The following is a 16,076-nucleotide window of genomic DNA, read 5'->3' as shown; positions in this document are numbered from 1 at the left end:
TTGTAGTTATCGATACACCTGAGGATGAAGAAGTTCCTAAGGTTTCAACTAAGTTTCTAAAAGAGCAATTTGAAAAATCTGCCCAGGAAAAGGTCCTTTATTCTGACAAAGAGACAACAACCCCTGCCAAGCAGATGAAGGTAAGGTAATTTCTCTACATGGAAATACTTAAAATGTAAAATCAGATTTAAGTGCATAAATTTTTCAAGTTATTGGATTTTTAAGGTGTTTTTCAAAAACAACAACCTTGTACTAGGTAGTACTTATTCTGTCCCAGAAGAAGAATACTGATCTATACAAGAAAAGAGGCAGAGTAAAAACTTTTCCCGGTACAGCAAATGAGGGAATGAAAAATTACATAAGGCTCTAAAGTCTATAACTAAGAGCAGGTAAAGTAATTAAGTCAATTTTAAATGTCAGATACTTACTCTCTTCTGTTTAAAATTCCAAGGAAAACAAAAACTACTCTCAAAAGTCCTTCAAGACTTTTATTATTTCCCTGTGGATTGCTCTGCATAGCACATTATGTAGAGGGTGAAAAATCAAGAATATATGTAAATATTAAAATACTTGATTGTTGATACATCGGGTGGCAAGAATGAAGCTTTCTAAGTAAAAGCATATTCTAGGATCGATAGTAACAGGCACTGAATATCACTCCTAAGGGTGTCTTTAAGTGGAGTAGATCACCTTTTTTTTTCTTGTGGAGATGTCACAGCAGAGTCCTGGTTGCAGATGGGTGAATGTCAGCACTGAGGGAGCCTCCACTCTTTATAAGTTTTGTTTTTCTCTCCCCTAAAGATTGATTATAAATATGAAGACTCTATAAAGCCATCATCTGTTGTGGGTTCCTCTTCCTCTTCTTACTCTTCAACTAGCCAAAGGAAGGAAACGTCTGCTTCAAGATATAGTGATGACAGTATCGCTTCCTCAACTCTGGCACAAGTTAATGCCACTCCTTCGGGAATGATGGAAGAATTTCCTCCTCCACCACCTGATGTACTTCAAACTCCAATAGATGTGTCAGCATTTTCCCAGTCCCCTGAAGTCTCCAGCCCTCCTAAGAGACTACCAATCCCCAAAGATTTATATTCTAAGCAAAGAAATTTGTATGAATTAAACCGCTTATATAAACATATCCATCCTGAGTTAAGGAAAAATTTGGAAAAAGATTATATCAGTGAGGTCTCTGAGATTGTTACTAGAAGTCAAGTGAACTCAGGGAGCTCAGTTTCAGCAGATGTGCAGCATGCTCGGTATGTTTTTGAAAATACAAATGAGAGTTCTCAAAAAGATCTGAACTCAGAAAGAGAGTGCTTGGAATGGGATGAAATCCTGAAAGGGGAGGTGCAGTCCATGAGATGGATCTTTGAGAATCAGCCATTGGATTCTATCAACCATGGCTCTCCAGATGGATGTGACACTTCCAAGGGCATCACTGACCAAGAAATCATTGCTGGTGGTGATGTGAAGTATACCACATGGATGTTTGAAACCCAACCCATGGATACACTAGGGGTTCATTCTTCTGTCACTGATGCAAATGTCAAGAAAGTGCCTGAGCTAGCCAGAGGAGATGTCCACACAGCCCGGTGGATGTTTGAAACAAGGCCATTAGACTCGATGAATAAAATGCATCAAAGTCAAGATGGATCGGCATTAGCTGCTATTAAGGACATAAGCGGGGCAGATGTCAAGACTGTGAGATACATGTTTGAGACTCAACGTCTGGATCAAATTGGGCAGCTTCATTCAGTGGATGAGGCTAACTTACTGCAGCTCAGATCTGAGCTCAAAGAAATTAAGGGAAACGTTAAGAGAAGTATAAAATGTTTTGAAACTCAACCATTATATGTTATTAGAGATGGTTCAGGTCAAATGCTAGAAATTAAAACCGTTCACAGAGAAGATGTAGAAAAGGGGGATGTGAGAACAGCCCGTTGGATGTTTGAAACACAGCGCTTAGACACAATCAACAAGGATATCACCGAAATTAAAGTTGTCAGGGGAATATCCATGGAGGAAAATGTCAAAGGCGGAGTGAGTAGGGCCAAGTGGTTATTTGAAACCCAACCTTTGGAAAAAATCAAAGAAGAGTTAGAAGAGATCATCACTGAAAAAGAAACAGTAATAGGCACAGATGTGTCCAAAAAGTGTTGGATGTTTGAAACGCAGCCATTAGACATTCTAAAAGAAGTTCCTGATGCAGATCCTGTATCACCTGAAGAGATCATAGGGGGCGATGTACAGACCACCAAGCACCTATTTGAAACGCTTCCAATGGAGGCCTTAAAAGACAGTCCTGATGTCGGAAAGCTTCAAAAAATCACTGCCTCTGAAGAAGAAAAAGGTGATGTCAGGCACCAGAAATGGATTTTTGAAAACCAACCACTGGAAGAGATACGAGAGGGTAAAAAAGAGTACACGCGAACTGTGAAGCTTGAAGAAGTCGACAGAGGAGATGTCAGGAATTACACGCACATCTTTGAATCAAATAATCTAATCAAAGTTGATGCATCACATAAAATGGAAGTGGAAGGCATCACAAGGGGTGCCGTGGAGTTGAATAAATCTCTTTTTGAGACAACACCACTGTATGCTATTCAAGACCACCTTGGAAAATACCATCAAGTAAAGACAGTCCAGCAAGAAGAAATCCTAAGAGGCGACGTAAGAAGCTGTCGATGGCTTTTTGAAACAAGGCCCATTGACCAGTTTGATGAAAGTCTTCACAAATTTCAGATAATTAGAGGAATATCTGCTCAAGAAATACAGGCTGGAAATGTGAAGTCTGCTAAATGGTTGTTTGAAACCCAACCTCTTGATTCCATTAAATATTTCAGTCATGTGGAAGAAACAGAAAGTAAAACTGAACAAACTGCAGAGATTGTTAAAGGTGATGTCAAAACCTGTAAATGGCTATTTGAAACCCAGCCAATGGAGTCCCTTTATGAAAAGGTTTCATCAATGACTGAGAGTGAAGCAATTCATAAGGGAGATGTCAAAACCTGTACGTGGCTCTTTGAAACCCAGCCACTTGATGCCATAAGAAATGACTCTGAAACAACAGTCAAGTTACAGACTGTCAAACAGGAGGAGATCCAAGGTGGGGATGTTCGGACCGCATGTTTTCTTTTTGAGACAGAAAATCTGGATAACATACAAGGAGAGGAGGGCAAAGAAACCAAGCATATGGAAATGGAGATCCAACCTGGGGATGTCTCCAGCATGAGGTATAAATTTGAAAACCAGTCCTTAGATTCTATAAGTTCCAGTTCAGAGGAAGTTTTGAAAAAAATCAAAACCCTAAAAAGTGAAGATATTCAGAAAGGCAATGTCTTAAACTGTAGGTGGCTATTTGAAAACCAACCAATTGACAGGATAAAAGCAAGCCAAGAAGACAGTGGGTCAGTTAAGACAGTGACAGACATACAAGGTGGGGATGTAAGAAAAGGGTGCTTCATTTTTGAGACTTTTTCTTTAGATGAGATTAAAGAGGAATCTGACTTTACCAGCACCAAGCAGACAATTACTGAGGAAGTAATAAAGGGTGATGTAAAAAGCTACAGAATGCTCTTTGAAACCCAGCCTCTGTATGCGATTCAGGATCGAGAAGGTTATTATCATGAAGTGACAACAGTTAAAAAGGAAGAAGTGATTCATGGAGATGTGCGAGGAACAAGGTGGCTTTTCGAAACAAGACCATTAGACTCAATTAATGAATCACAAACTGTGTATGTTATTAAATCGGTCACACAAGAAGACATTCACAAGGGAGATGTTAGTTCTGTCAGATACAGATTTGAAACCCAGCCACTGGACCAGATTTCAGAAGAGGCACATAATGTTGTACCCACTGTCGACTGCATTCAAGGTGGCAATGTGAAGACGAGTAAGCAGTTCTTTGAGTCTGAAAATACTGGGAAGAGCAATTACATAAGGACGGTGAGCGTCAGTGAAATACAAAAGGGCAATGTGAAAACATCCACTTGGCTATTTGAAACTCACAGGATAGACGAGCTTAGAGGAGAAGGGTCAGAATATGAAAACATCAAGACAGTCACCCAGGAAGATGTGCAGAAAGGTGATGTTAAGCAGGCAGTGTGGCTCTTTGAAAATCAAAGTTTGGATTCTATTAAGGAGGCAGATGAAAGCCCCACCAAAATGACCAAAGAAGAAATCCCTCCTTCTGATGTCAAGACAACGACATGGCTCTTTGAAACAACACCCCTTCATGAGTTTAATGAAAATCGAATAGAAAAGGTAGAAATTATTGGCAAGAGCATTAAAGAAACCTTGAGAGATCTCTACTCTCAAAAAGTTATCGAGGCTCCTGGAATCATCATTGAAGCGGATGAAGTGGGAGATGTCCGGATGGCAAAATACAAGCTCATGAACCAATCATCACCCGAGATACAGAAAGAAGAAATCGTCAGGGTGGATCTCAGTAGCATAATGATGAATTTACTTTCCAAAAGAGACAGTACCAAAAGAGAGATCTGCGTTAGTGAAGAGGAGAAGGGAAATGTCAATTTCACTAAAACTCAATTTTTAAACAGACCAACTGAATTTCATGCTGAAAAGGAAGAGATAGTGAGAGGTGATGTACAGCAAGCGATAAAAAAACTGTTGTCAGAGGAAAGACCTGCGAAGAGAGGCATTTTAATTCAGGAAGATGAGAGAGGAGATGTCAACATGACGATCTATTGTCTTCTTCATGAAAATGCCAGTCACGCAATCCAGCGTGAGGAAGTCATAGGAGGTGATGTGAGGCGGACCATCCATAATCTGTTGTCTTCCTCATCACATAGTAAAATATCTGAAAGGGCTAAAATCGATGCTTCTGAGAGAGGAAATGTTCAGTTTTTTACCACATGCATAGAAACCGGAGCTTTGGATTATCTCAAACAACTCCAGGCAGGGTCTGATGAAACACTAATGGCTAAAAATCCAGTAGAGAAGGAAATAATCGGTGGTGACGTTGAGGGCACAAAACTGTTACTAAAGAGAAGGCAGTCTCAGGTGGAACGCACTGTTAGCGAAGCTGACATCGTTCCAGGAGACGTGCACAACACCGTTAAAGTGTTTACGGCAGAGCCTCAGAGTTCCTCTTATGAGACTCACAAAGAAAGAATTGCAAAAGAAGACTTGAAATCAACCCTGAATTCCCTCAGCCAGGCCATAAAAGAGAAAGCAGTGACTAAAACAGAAGAAACTATAAAAGGTGACATGCTAGCCACACTCAGGTCACTTCAGGAGTCAAGCCACCGATGGAAAGAATCTCAACAGCCAAGTGCCATCCCGGGTAATATTGAGCAAGCTATTGAGTGCCTCGAAAAGGCTACTAATACAAGGACAGAAATCCTGAAAAAGGAGCTTATTCGAGATGACCTAGAAAAATCCCTGAGGTCTTTGAAAGAAGCACAGAGAGGTTTTAAAGAAGTCAACAAAGAGAGAATCATCAAAAAAGATAACCAAGCTGGGATGGTTGGATCCTCAGAAAGGCAGGAAACAGAGATCGATCAGGTGGCTATGCAGAGGGACAAGAAAAGTGTTCTTCAGCCAAGGCCAGGAGCATTTGAGCCGAAAGCCGGCTGGCAAGGGAGGGCAGATGCTCTCAGTACAATGAGAGGTGAATCATATCATGGGACTTTAATTGAAGAAAGATCCGAGATTACTCTCCCAAAGGCCCCAAAAGGCACAGTAAAGATCGTTATAGATCGTGAACAAAACAATGATGCTCTTGAGAAAAGCCTCAGAAGACTATCCAATTCACACCACCAAGCTATAACAAATGTGTTGGAAACAGGCAGCAGAAAGGGTGTCCAGACTGATGCTACTAAAGAGCAGCAGCTCAGTGACAAGTACATGAGCAGACAGTTAGCTTCCACTGTGTCAATGAAGGAAAACCTAAAGTCTACAGATTCAGAGACAGGGAGCAAGCTGAAGAAGGATGAAGTCCTCAACTCCACCCGATCAACCGCTGGATCACTTGAGAAGCAACAGACTCAAACCCGTGAATTGAAGAATGACCATCAGAAGACTGAGGCTTTCCACGCAAAGAGTCTTAAAAAGACCAAAAACATTAAAATACCCACAGAGGCACAGAGATCCACACCTGGTTTCACCCAGCAACCAGGCAACACGCAAATTGCAGAAATGTATGAAGTCACAAGGGACTTTGAGAAGCAAACTGTATTAAAGCAAGAAATGCAATATTCTAATAAGGATATAAAGAAAAATAGCATGAACCTTCAGCCTTTGCCTAAAGATGAAGACATAGCCAATATAACAGGAGTGAAAGTCTCTGAGAAAAACCACAGTAAATTCAAGGCAACTGACAAAAAACAGAAAACTGATAGTTATATGGAAAGCCAGGACTTTCTAATGAAGACAAATACTTCCAAAGACTTAAAGATGGCAATGGAAAGGTCCCTTAATCCAATCAACTTTAACCCTGAGAATAACGTAAAAGAAAGTGAGGGCTCCCTTCCACCTCCATCTCCACCTCCTCCTCCACCTTCCAATGCATCATCTGAAATTGAATTTCCTCTTCCTCCTCCACCTCCTTTAATACTATTGCCTGAAAAATATGAGTTTCCTCCCTCACTGTCCACAGAGAAGATCAGGGCTGAATTTGAAAACTTCCCAGGCCTCCCGCTTCCTCCACCACCAGCAGATGAGAAATCTGAAAAAGAATGTCAATCAATATTTCTCCCACCTCCCTCTCCTCCAGCTCCATCTCAAAAACCAGTCCATCTTCTTTCCTCCTCAGTTCCAGAAAAGCACAGTGAAGCATTCATACAACAATATTCCCCAAAAGATGTCTTGAGCTCTCAGCAAACTCATTCTCAGTCTAAAGTCATAAAAGGAAAATCACCACCTCCTACATTACCCAAGCCCAAATTTCCCAAGATAATTGAAAATAAAAAGAACCAGCTTTTCCCAAAAGTTGAAGTGGAAGATTCTTTGTCAGACCTGGAATGTAAAACAACTACTCCCTTAAAGCATCAGAAAAGAGTAGAGACTACAACTAGCAGTGAACACACAGAGACAAAGCAGAACACATTCAGAAAGAGCCTTGAGGAGAGGAAACAGCTATCGATTGACTCTGTAAAGTCTCTCTCACAGACAGTTCCTGAAACTGCCACACTCAAGGGAAAGCAGATGGCACCTCTCATAAAATCCCACTCATTTCCCTCAGGTTCAGGACAACAAAGTCCAAAACCATATATGAGAAAATTTAAGACACCTTTAATGATTGCTGAAGAAAAATATAGGCAACAAAGGGAAGAGCTTGAAAAACAGAGAAAAGAGATGTCTTACTGCCACATTGTAAAAACAGAAAGTCAAAATCAAGACCTGTCAGAGCTGGAAAAGGAAACACTTTTACAAAAAAGAAATAAGGACGTCCCCCTACCCAAAATGGGTTCGGAGCTTCCTGTGACCCAACCCAACCCAGACTCTCAAAGTAATGTTCAAGTTGCAGGAGCGCGCTCTGATGATCAGCTTTCAATGGCATCAGCAGTAACAGTCTCAGCCACCAGGCTCCAGCCTGCCCAAGCAGCCTCAGAAGAGACTAATGTGAAAAAAGATGTCTTGCAGAGCTCTAGGGATATTACACAGTCTAAATCCACTTGTGAAATGAACCAGAGTCACCATGAATGTACTACACAGCAAACACAGCAGAAGTGCCGGGAGCAGTTGGACTTGCCCCAAAGCAAACCAGGTTCCCTGAGTGTCAAAGCAAAAACCATCAAACTTCCCACTGTAGATCATAGGGTGAAAGAAACAGATGCCAACTATGAAAGTCACCTAAAGCACTCTCAAGTTGATGTTCAAGCTATTACCAAACAGCAGTTTCAGGAAAGTGAGAAAACTGAAGCAAGTACAGAGTACAGTAATAAGCAATCTGTGACTGAAAAATATCACCAATTACCTAAAAAGGAGAAAAGAGTGACAATTCAACTGCCTACAGGATTTTCAGAGAAAAACCATGAAAGAAAGCCCAAGATTGTTCCTGAGAAACAAAGAGAATTTAGGGAACCTGTGAGACAAAAGCTTCTAGAGACTGAAGAAAAAAATCAGGGGGCATCAATGATGAGTACCAAAGAAGAGAGATTGATAGTTGAAGGCAAACAAGAACATTTGAGTAATAGGTCAACACCAAAGGCAGTCAAACAGAAGATTATTGATGCACACTGTGATTCACAGACTCAAAATTTTCAGCAAACACAAATACAGACTTCTGAAAGTACAGCTGAACATAAAAAATTGTCCCAACAATGTGATAGTCTGCAGGAAAAAATATGCCTCAGAGACAAGGGCATCCAACAGAAGCAAGTCTCCTCCAATACTAAAGATTCAAAGCAAGAGATTACACAGAACAAATCTTCATTTTCCTCTGTGAAAGAATCCCAGCAAGATAATGGAAAATGTGTTGTAAATATATTGGAATTCTTGAGAAAACGTGAAGAACTTCAACAGATTTTGTCTAGAGTAAAACAGTTTGAAACAGAGCCAAATACAAGTGGCCTTAAAACGTTTCAGACACTGTTAAATATTATTCCAGTATGGCTGATAAGTGAAGAAAAAAGAGAATATGGAGTTCACATTGCCATGGAGAATAATTTCGAAAAAGTCAAAGAAGAAATAGCACATATTAAAACTCAAGCCGAGGATATGCTTGTGTACTGTGAAAATAAAATTCAAACAGCCATGATAACCTCCAAAACAGGAACTCAAGGAAATAAGACGACCAGTCTTAATGAAGCATCCTCAAAAGCGTCTAATATTAAAGCCAGCTATAATAAAAACATGGAACAAAAAGAAAAGAAAATTGTAGAAGAAAAAATAGTGCTCCACCAAGAAGCAGCTCATCAAGAAGCTACTATTCGTAATCACACAAAAACCCATGAGGAAATTAAGCTGGATGACAGCAAGATCTCTCCTCCCTCTTTAAAAACTCGACCACCGTCCCCTACTTTTATAACAATTGAATCTACTGCCAGAAGAACAGAAACCTCAGCTAAGGATGAGCTTTCTCAGTCCCCTAAAAAGGACAGTTGTGTTGAACCCCCACCAAGAGGGCCAAAGCCACAATCATCTGGAATTTGCAGAGCAAATACCTCCCCTTCTCCACCCAGGAGTCGCTCTGAACAACTTGTCAAACTCAAAGACACGACGGCAAAGTTATCCAGAGGAACCGTTCCCTGTCCTCCAGCAACCCCGGTTCCAATTGTAGAGAAGAGGACTGAAATCATCAGGTCCCCAGCAACACTCCGTCGTCAAATAAAGATAGAAAGTCGTGACAGAGGCTCTCCACCGACGATCACAATACCTGTGCATGTGAATCATGCTGGCGGTGGTTCCTTCAGAGAATCCATGGAAGCTCAAGAGGAAGTTAGGAAAGTGGAGAAAAGGGCGACATATGTTCATAAAGATGGAGTGAATTCCATCAATGGCATAGGGCCAGACACCGAGAGTTACGATGCAGTTGAAATCATCCGTAAGGTAGAAGTGCCATGCAGGTCAGAGCTCACACAGAGATACGAAGCAGCCAATAGAACGGTTCAAATGGCTGAAAATTTTGTGAAGGACCATGAAAATGAAATAAACAGGTGGTTCAGGGAATTTGAAGATGGCCCAATTTTTGAAGCCAAGTCAGATAGAAGAGTTTATGCAAATGGAGAAGCAAGCCATGATATAAAACAAGAGAGTAGTACATTTTGTAAGGAGGAATTTGGATCAACATCTTTAGGAAACACTAATTTTGCAGACTTTTCTTACAAATATCCCATAGAGTTCCAAGAAAAAATTTCTGTTAAGCAGCCCAGAGTACGCTCTGAAACAAGGTCTATAAGCGAACATTTCTCAGGCATGGATGCATTTGAGAGTCAAGCTGTTGGGTCAAAGGTGACAGCTTCATCTTCACATAGCTCAGAAGCTGGCAAATCTGGCTTTGGCTTCAAGCATGCCCCACCGACCTATGAAGACGTTATTGCCGGTCATATTTTAGACATCTCTGATTCACCTAAAGAACTCAGGAGGAATTTTCAAAAAACATGGCAGGAGAGTGAAAGAGTTTTTCAAAGTCTGGGATATGCAACATCAGATGCTTCTGCAACTGAGACCACCTTCCAGGAGGGATCTGCATTTTTAAATGGTAAATGAGCTTGAAAAGTGTGAACAAAACTTAACCTTTTTAAAGGCACGTGTTCCAAAGCCAACATGATTTAAAGTTAAAAGAGCAATAACCAAATAATATAACCTAAAACTAACAGCTTTCACTGTACGCTTCGGTCTTCCTTACTATGATGGCTTTTTTACTAATTTTTGTTTACGAAATGATCTAGTGTGATGTACCTGCACTGTGTGAAAATAAGAAATATATTGATTACTGAAATCTATATTTGTCAAGGTAAATAAGGCTTTGTATAAAGTCACAGATACAATAATAATCATTATTGTGATTGTATTACTATAGCTATATATTTGTTAATTACAGATCATAGTGCATTGTTAAAATTTCTTACCTAACATTATTTTATTCAATTGTTTTAAATTATATTAGAAAGCTTCCTTTGGACTAATGTTGAATTGATGAATCTTTAATAGCATACTTAAGTGGTCTTTACAATGAAATCGAAATAGACTGGTAATCATCCAGGAGACTTTAGACTCTTCACATGGACTTTAAGGATTTTCCTGAATCTGTAACTCTAATAAAAGTGGAGGTGTGAAATTAGACCTTTTAATTATTTAATTATTGTTATTGCACTTGAAAGAGTTAGCTTTCTGTGGTGCCATATTTTTCTATAATTGCTTTTTCACCTTTCTGAAAATTTGCCCCAAATGATAGCTCAATTGACCTCTTTCACAGATGAGCATGAACAATACATTTTTTAAAATTGATTACATTTGGAATCAGGAAAATTTAAATCATATGAACTTAATGCATGTTTTCTAACATCAGAGAGCAGCTCATTTCATTATAGTTTCCCTACTTTTCATAGTAAATGAGGTTTCATGATAAAACGATTTCACATAATTAATGTGCATCATTAATGTAGTCCATCCTTTGGACAGATTGATTTTAAAAAATGGCAAGCTTAAACATAAGAATTGTTGAAACTAATAATTATGCCTCTATCATATTTGCAACATATGTGTCTAGTTCATCAGGCTAATATGGTTTCTTAATTTGCTTGCTTCTGGCATAATTAAGCCAAAATGCTCAATTTCTGATAATACAGCTCAAAAGCACAGTAAATGTAAGAAAACTAGTGTTGAATCTAGAAATCTGTCTCTACCAGAACCGAGTAGGCATAGGAGTCCTCTCAGTAGCTCAGATTGAGCATCTAAGTGCTAAAGTGTTTATTTTTCACTGTTTTGTATAAAAGAACTTGAGCCTATTTGCTCTTATATGTAGCTAGTGTGAAAACTTACTCTCATAGGATTGTTGTGAGAATTAAAAGCAACACTACAATAAAATTTCTATGTCCTATATGAACACCAGTTAGTAATGTGATCATATTATTTATAAGGATTAACATTTGCATGAAAGTTGCAGAAAGTGACTGAATGAAATGAGTAAAAGAAGTAGGAAAATTTCAAAAAGTAGATATAAAATCCAAAAAGCACTAAAATCTAAAATCATTTAGATAAAGAACAAATGTCCCTGAGCATTTCAATAATTCAAGTCTCACTACGATACAGTTAAGAGTTGGTGTCATAGTCAACACCAAGTTGTTTAAAAAAATATTCAAATACTGTACATTGTCCTTGGCTTTAAAAATATGTATGTATTTTTAGAGATCTATACAGAATGCTTTAAAAAATAAAAACTTTGAACCATGCTCAAAGTCGTGCTCAGCTGTAATCCCAGCAAAAGGGTAGGCTGAAGCAGGAGGTTCACAAGTTCAAGGCCAGACTTAGTAATTTAGCAAGACTCTGTTCCAAAATAAAAATGGGCTGGAGGTGTAGCTCATTGGTAGAGCACCCCAGGGTTCAATCCCCAATAACACACACACACACACACACACACACAAATAAAATAAAAAACTTTAGATCAACTTAGATATCAACTTCTGTATATATGGAAAGCTCAGTTTTCTGCAATGATAACTTTTCTCAGGGCTCCCCATGACTGCTTATTATAAATATCTAATATATTCAAGTTAATAAACACTTTATTTACATAAGTGTGTTTCAATAATAGAAGTCAATTTGCATCCCATATTAATAGTGGAGGAATTAGAGTGATGTTGCTCAGTGTACCAAAGCTTAGAACCTGTTGATAGCATAGACTATGTTCAAAAGCAACATAAAGATAAGTCTTATAGTTTTTCACCTTAACTTCATGGCCAACACATATGTTGTTGTGCATTTTGTTATGTTTCTACAGTTGATTGAAGGTAATACTATTTAAGCCTTTATACATTTTTATTTTTAGAAGCTGCTACTCCAAGACAAGGAAATATGTATACTTTGTCGAAAGACAGTATATCCAATGGAGTGCTTAGTGGCAGACAAGCAGAGTTTTCATAAGGCCTGCTTCCGATGCCACCACTGCAACAGTAAACTGAGGTAAGACGCTTTGAGGTCTTTGGCGCAGATATTCAAAAAACCTGTAGTACACGTATAACATGTGTCTCTAGGAAAATGCAGATTTTTCCAGGTCTTTCTTCCATCAGTGAATACCACCACCTCAGGGGACGTGCTCATGATCTTTATGTAGTGCTCAGGTAGGCTGTGACCTTTTTCCTTTTGGAATTTTGGCTTCCAAATCAAATCAGAAGGAATACTTTTTTTTTTTTCAAAGGTGGAAATCACACAGGTAAGAAATACCAAAAGTTACTGTGTAAGCCAATGTTTTTAAGTTAGTACTTTAAAATCTATACTCTATATCAGGAATCAGTAAACTTTTCCTATAAAGGACCTGATAGCAAATATTTTCCACTTCTCAGACCATACTATTTTCATGCCACTGAAATTTTATTGGAAGGCAAGAGCAGCCACTGGTTGCTGAACAAATAGGTGTATCTGTAATTGTATCAGCCTGGCTGTGTTCCAATAAAATTCTATATATCAAAACAGATGGTGGGTTAGAGTTTGTATATGATTAACCGAGACTATATAAGTTTAAAAATGGAATTTAGAATAATAGCAGTGACAGGTCAGAGAAAAACTCTGTTTAACAGTCTCTGTAGCAATAGAGTGCCTTATTGACACAGTTACAAATGCACTCATTTTCTAAAACTCTTGAAGTTAATGCAGTTAAATGAATGTGACATTTGTTAAGACTTTCATTTAAGATGCTAAAATGGAATTTATTTTGCTGAATCTAATGTGCATCTCTCAGATTATAGCTTTCCTGACTTTAATTGACAATGTCAAACACCTTCATTGTAATGTTCTTTCCCTTTGGCTTCCATGACAACACAGTATAATGGTTTTACCCCTACTTCCTGAGTGTTCCTTCTCAGTCACATGTGTGGGTGACTCACTCTTTGTCTATCAACAGTATGTTAGAGTTCTTCAGAAATCTATTATAGGAATTTGCTCTTCTCACTGTTACTATTGTTTCTGGTGAATCACATCCATTCCCATCACTTAAGTGATGATCCATCCATGTGGTAATGGTTCTGAAATTTATACCATTAGTCCAGATCTCTCCTCTATGCTTCATATGCTTCTATCTCAATGATTAGGATATTTCTCCACAAGAACAGCAAACTGAATAAGACCTACTTTTTTCTACCAAAATCCTTCTTAGACTCTATGGTCTGATCTGTGTGCCACTGTATTAGTAAATGACATTAATATTAATTAAGTAATCAGTACACAAAATTATTTTTTACTCCTTCCTATCTCATTTGCCACATTCAAGCCATCATCAACTGCTTTCTCAAAAGCCTCTCTTGAGCTGTATACTTTTCTCCACCCCATAGCCTAGTTATTCTTTCGGTGAATGTCCTCTATCACCTGGACTAATACAAGTAGTTGATCTTCCTATCTTACATTTCTTACCACCACCAACAACAACTCATTCCATGTTCCATGGTATAGTAAAATGCAAATCTGATGTCACTTTATTATTTAAAACATATAATGGTTTCCCCATCCAAAAAAAAAAATCTAACATTGAAACCTCACTATAAAGCCCTGCTTCTTTCTAACACATCTGTTGTCCCAAGTTGTCCTATTTACATATTGTTCTTTGATACAGACTGAATTTCTTTCATTTCCCCCAAATTGTCATTCCCACTTCCTACAGGAAGTTTCCCACACACCTGCTCTGGCTCTCTACCAGGCTAATTAATGTTCACACATTCTTCAGACCTTAATCAAGACTATATCATCTATAAAGCTTGACTTGACCTCATGGATGGGTGAGTAAGCTTCCCATTAGCTGATACAACATCTCCTTCACACTTGACACAAGCTAATGTAATTACCCTCCAAAGCCAGCTGTATAAAGTTTGTTTGTATTCCCAACATCTAGTAAAAGTTGACATTATAAAGACTCAAAAATATTGAGTCAATGACTAAAATATACACTGAAATATAAAAATATACATTTTACTAAAAAAGATACAAAAATTTATATAAATCTGTGGTTAGTAATTTGTTATAAGTGAACACTTTGTAATCACTATCAAGGTCAAGATCTATAGGTTTGCCAGCCACTCAAGTATCCCCTGTCATGTTCTCTGTCCTGAACACAATCTGCCCACTCACTCACTCTCTCCCATGAGTAAATAGCATCCTCTTTAATAATCACTTCTTGCTTTTTGATAGTTTTGTTATCCAAATGTGCTTTCCTAGACACCATACTTTACTTCTATCCATTTTTTAGAGTTTAATATGTCTTGAAAGCCTTTTCTTATCTTTTATTTATTTATCTATTTATTATTTTTTGTAAGGTATATTTCCCCTTCATTTATTTTCTTCGTTGAAGAATTTGTGAAGAGCCCAAGACATTCAACCTGTAGACTTGTCCAGTCTGAAACTACTGATTCGTGCAGTTCAACATGCACCTCCAACTCTGTGTTCCCACATAATCAGCCAGTGTAGATTCTGGATTGGGCTTACTTTTGACACCTTTCACAAGGATATAGATAGTGTTACCAAGGGTACTGTAAGCACATAATATTTAATTGCCTCTCCTTTTATGATCATAGCAAACATTAAGATTTAATATCTATAGTCATTCTTTGATATTTATAAAACATTGATATTTTAATTTTGTTCTTTTTCACTTTTTAGAATATTTTTACAAGGAAACACTTCCTGTCATCTGCTATTTGTTTATACAGAGGTACATTTGGTTGAAGAAAGAGAATAAGTTCATGAATCTTTTATTTACTAATTCATATATTGGCTATCTATTCAACAGTATAATGAAATTGTTCAGTCAAATACAAGAATTACCATTACTGAAGCTGAAATTGCTCCCTAAGTTATTCCTAAGCAGTCTGTGAGAACTTCCTCATCCAATAGAACTAAATGTTCCAGGATATCTCAAAAATGTCCTGTCCCAGGGCCAGATTTAGTTATCTAAGCAAGCATTGGTTTATTTTAATGAGAAATGGTATTATAGGACAACAATCTTGATGCTCATTCTATTGGGTTAGTCATTATTTCCAAACAACTCTTTTAGTGTAAAGAGCTAGTAAATACTTATGTATACCATATATAATGAATTTATAATGATATTTCTAAATCAAATTCAAAATTGTACTTGTCTACTTGGCCTCTTCTCCACTACCTCTGTATCTCCTTTCTTCCACTTCAGGACTCCTAGATCTCAAAGACAATGGAGACTACAGAATTACTATTCCATATTCATTTGTATGGCACTCTTAGAATAAGAAAAAATATACTAACACTACATTATATTCCAAATATTTTTTTAAAAATTACAATTGATTTTCTCATTCACCCACTCCTCATTTTTTGTTATACTGTTGTAGTACAGTGTCCGATCACACAGCCACTACATACCATATTATTTCCCTCATTGCCCTCACTTTCTCTTGGATAGTAAGAGGATATTGATGCCTACTAGCAAT

At 38.0% G+C, this 16,076-nt stretch overlaps 1 protein-coding gene across 2 annotated transcripts in view; it reads left to right on the top strand.

The window, feature by feature from the left end:
- The window catches only part of Xirp2 (xin actin binding repeat containing 2), a 75,140-nt gene that overhangs the window by 54,365 nt on the left and 4,699 nt on the right, over window positions 1-16,076 (top strand). Inside the window, exons 6-8 of one of the 2 annotated variants that reach the window (XM_076866556.2) lie at window positions 7-140; window positions 802-10,165; window positions 12,471-12,588. In XM_076866556.2, coding sequence (XP_076722671.2) covers window positions 7-140; window positions 802-10,165; window positions 12,471-12,588 — 9,616 coding nt within the window. Of the gene's footprint in view, window positions 1-6; window positions 141-801; window positions 10,166-12,454; window positions 12,589-16,076 lie in introns of both variants that reach the window. The other variant, XM_076866555.2, reaches the window with a different exon arrangement.

Source organism: Callospermophilus lateralis, chromosome 9, assembly GCF_048772815.1.
Source record: "Callospermophilus lateralis isolate mCalLat2 chromosome 9, mCalLat2.hap1, whole genome shotgun sequence".
Lineage (NCBI taxonomy): Eukaryota > Metazoa > Chordata > Mammalia > Rodentia > Sciuridae > Callospermophilus > Callospermophilus lateralis.
The sequence above is the reverse complement of the archived record's forward strand: the minus strand, read 5'-3'. Positions and strand labels throughout refer to the sequence as shown.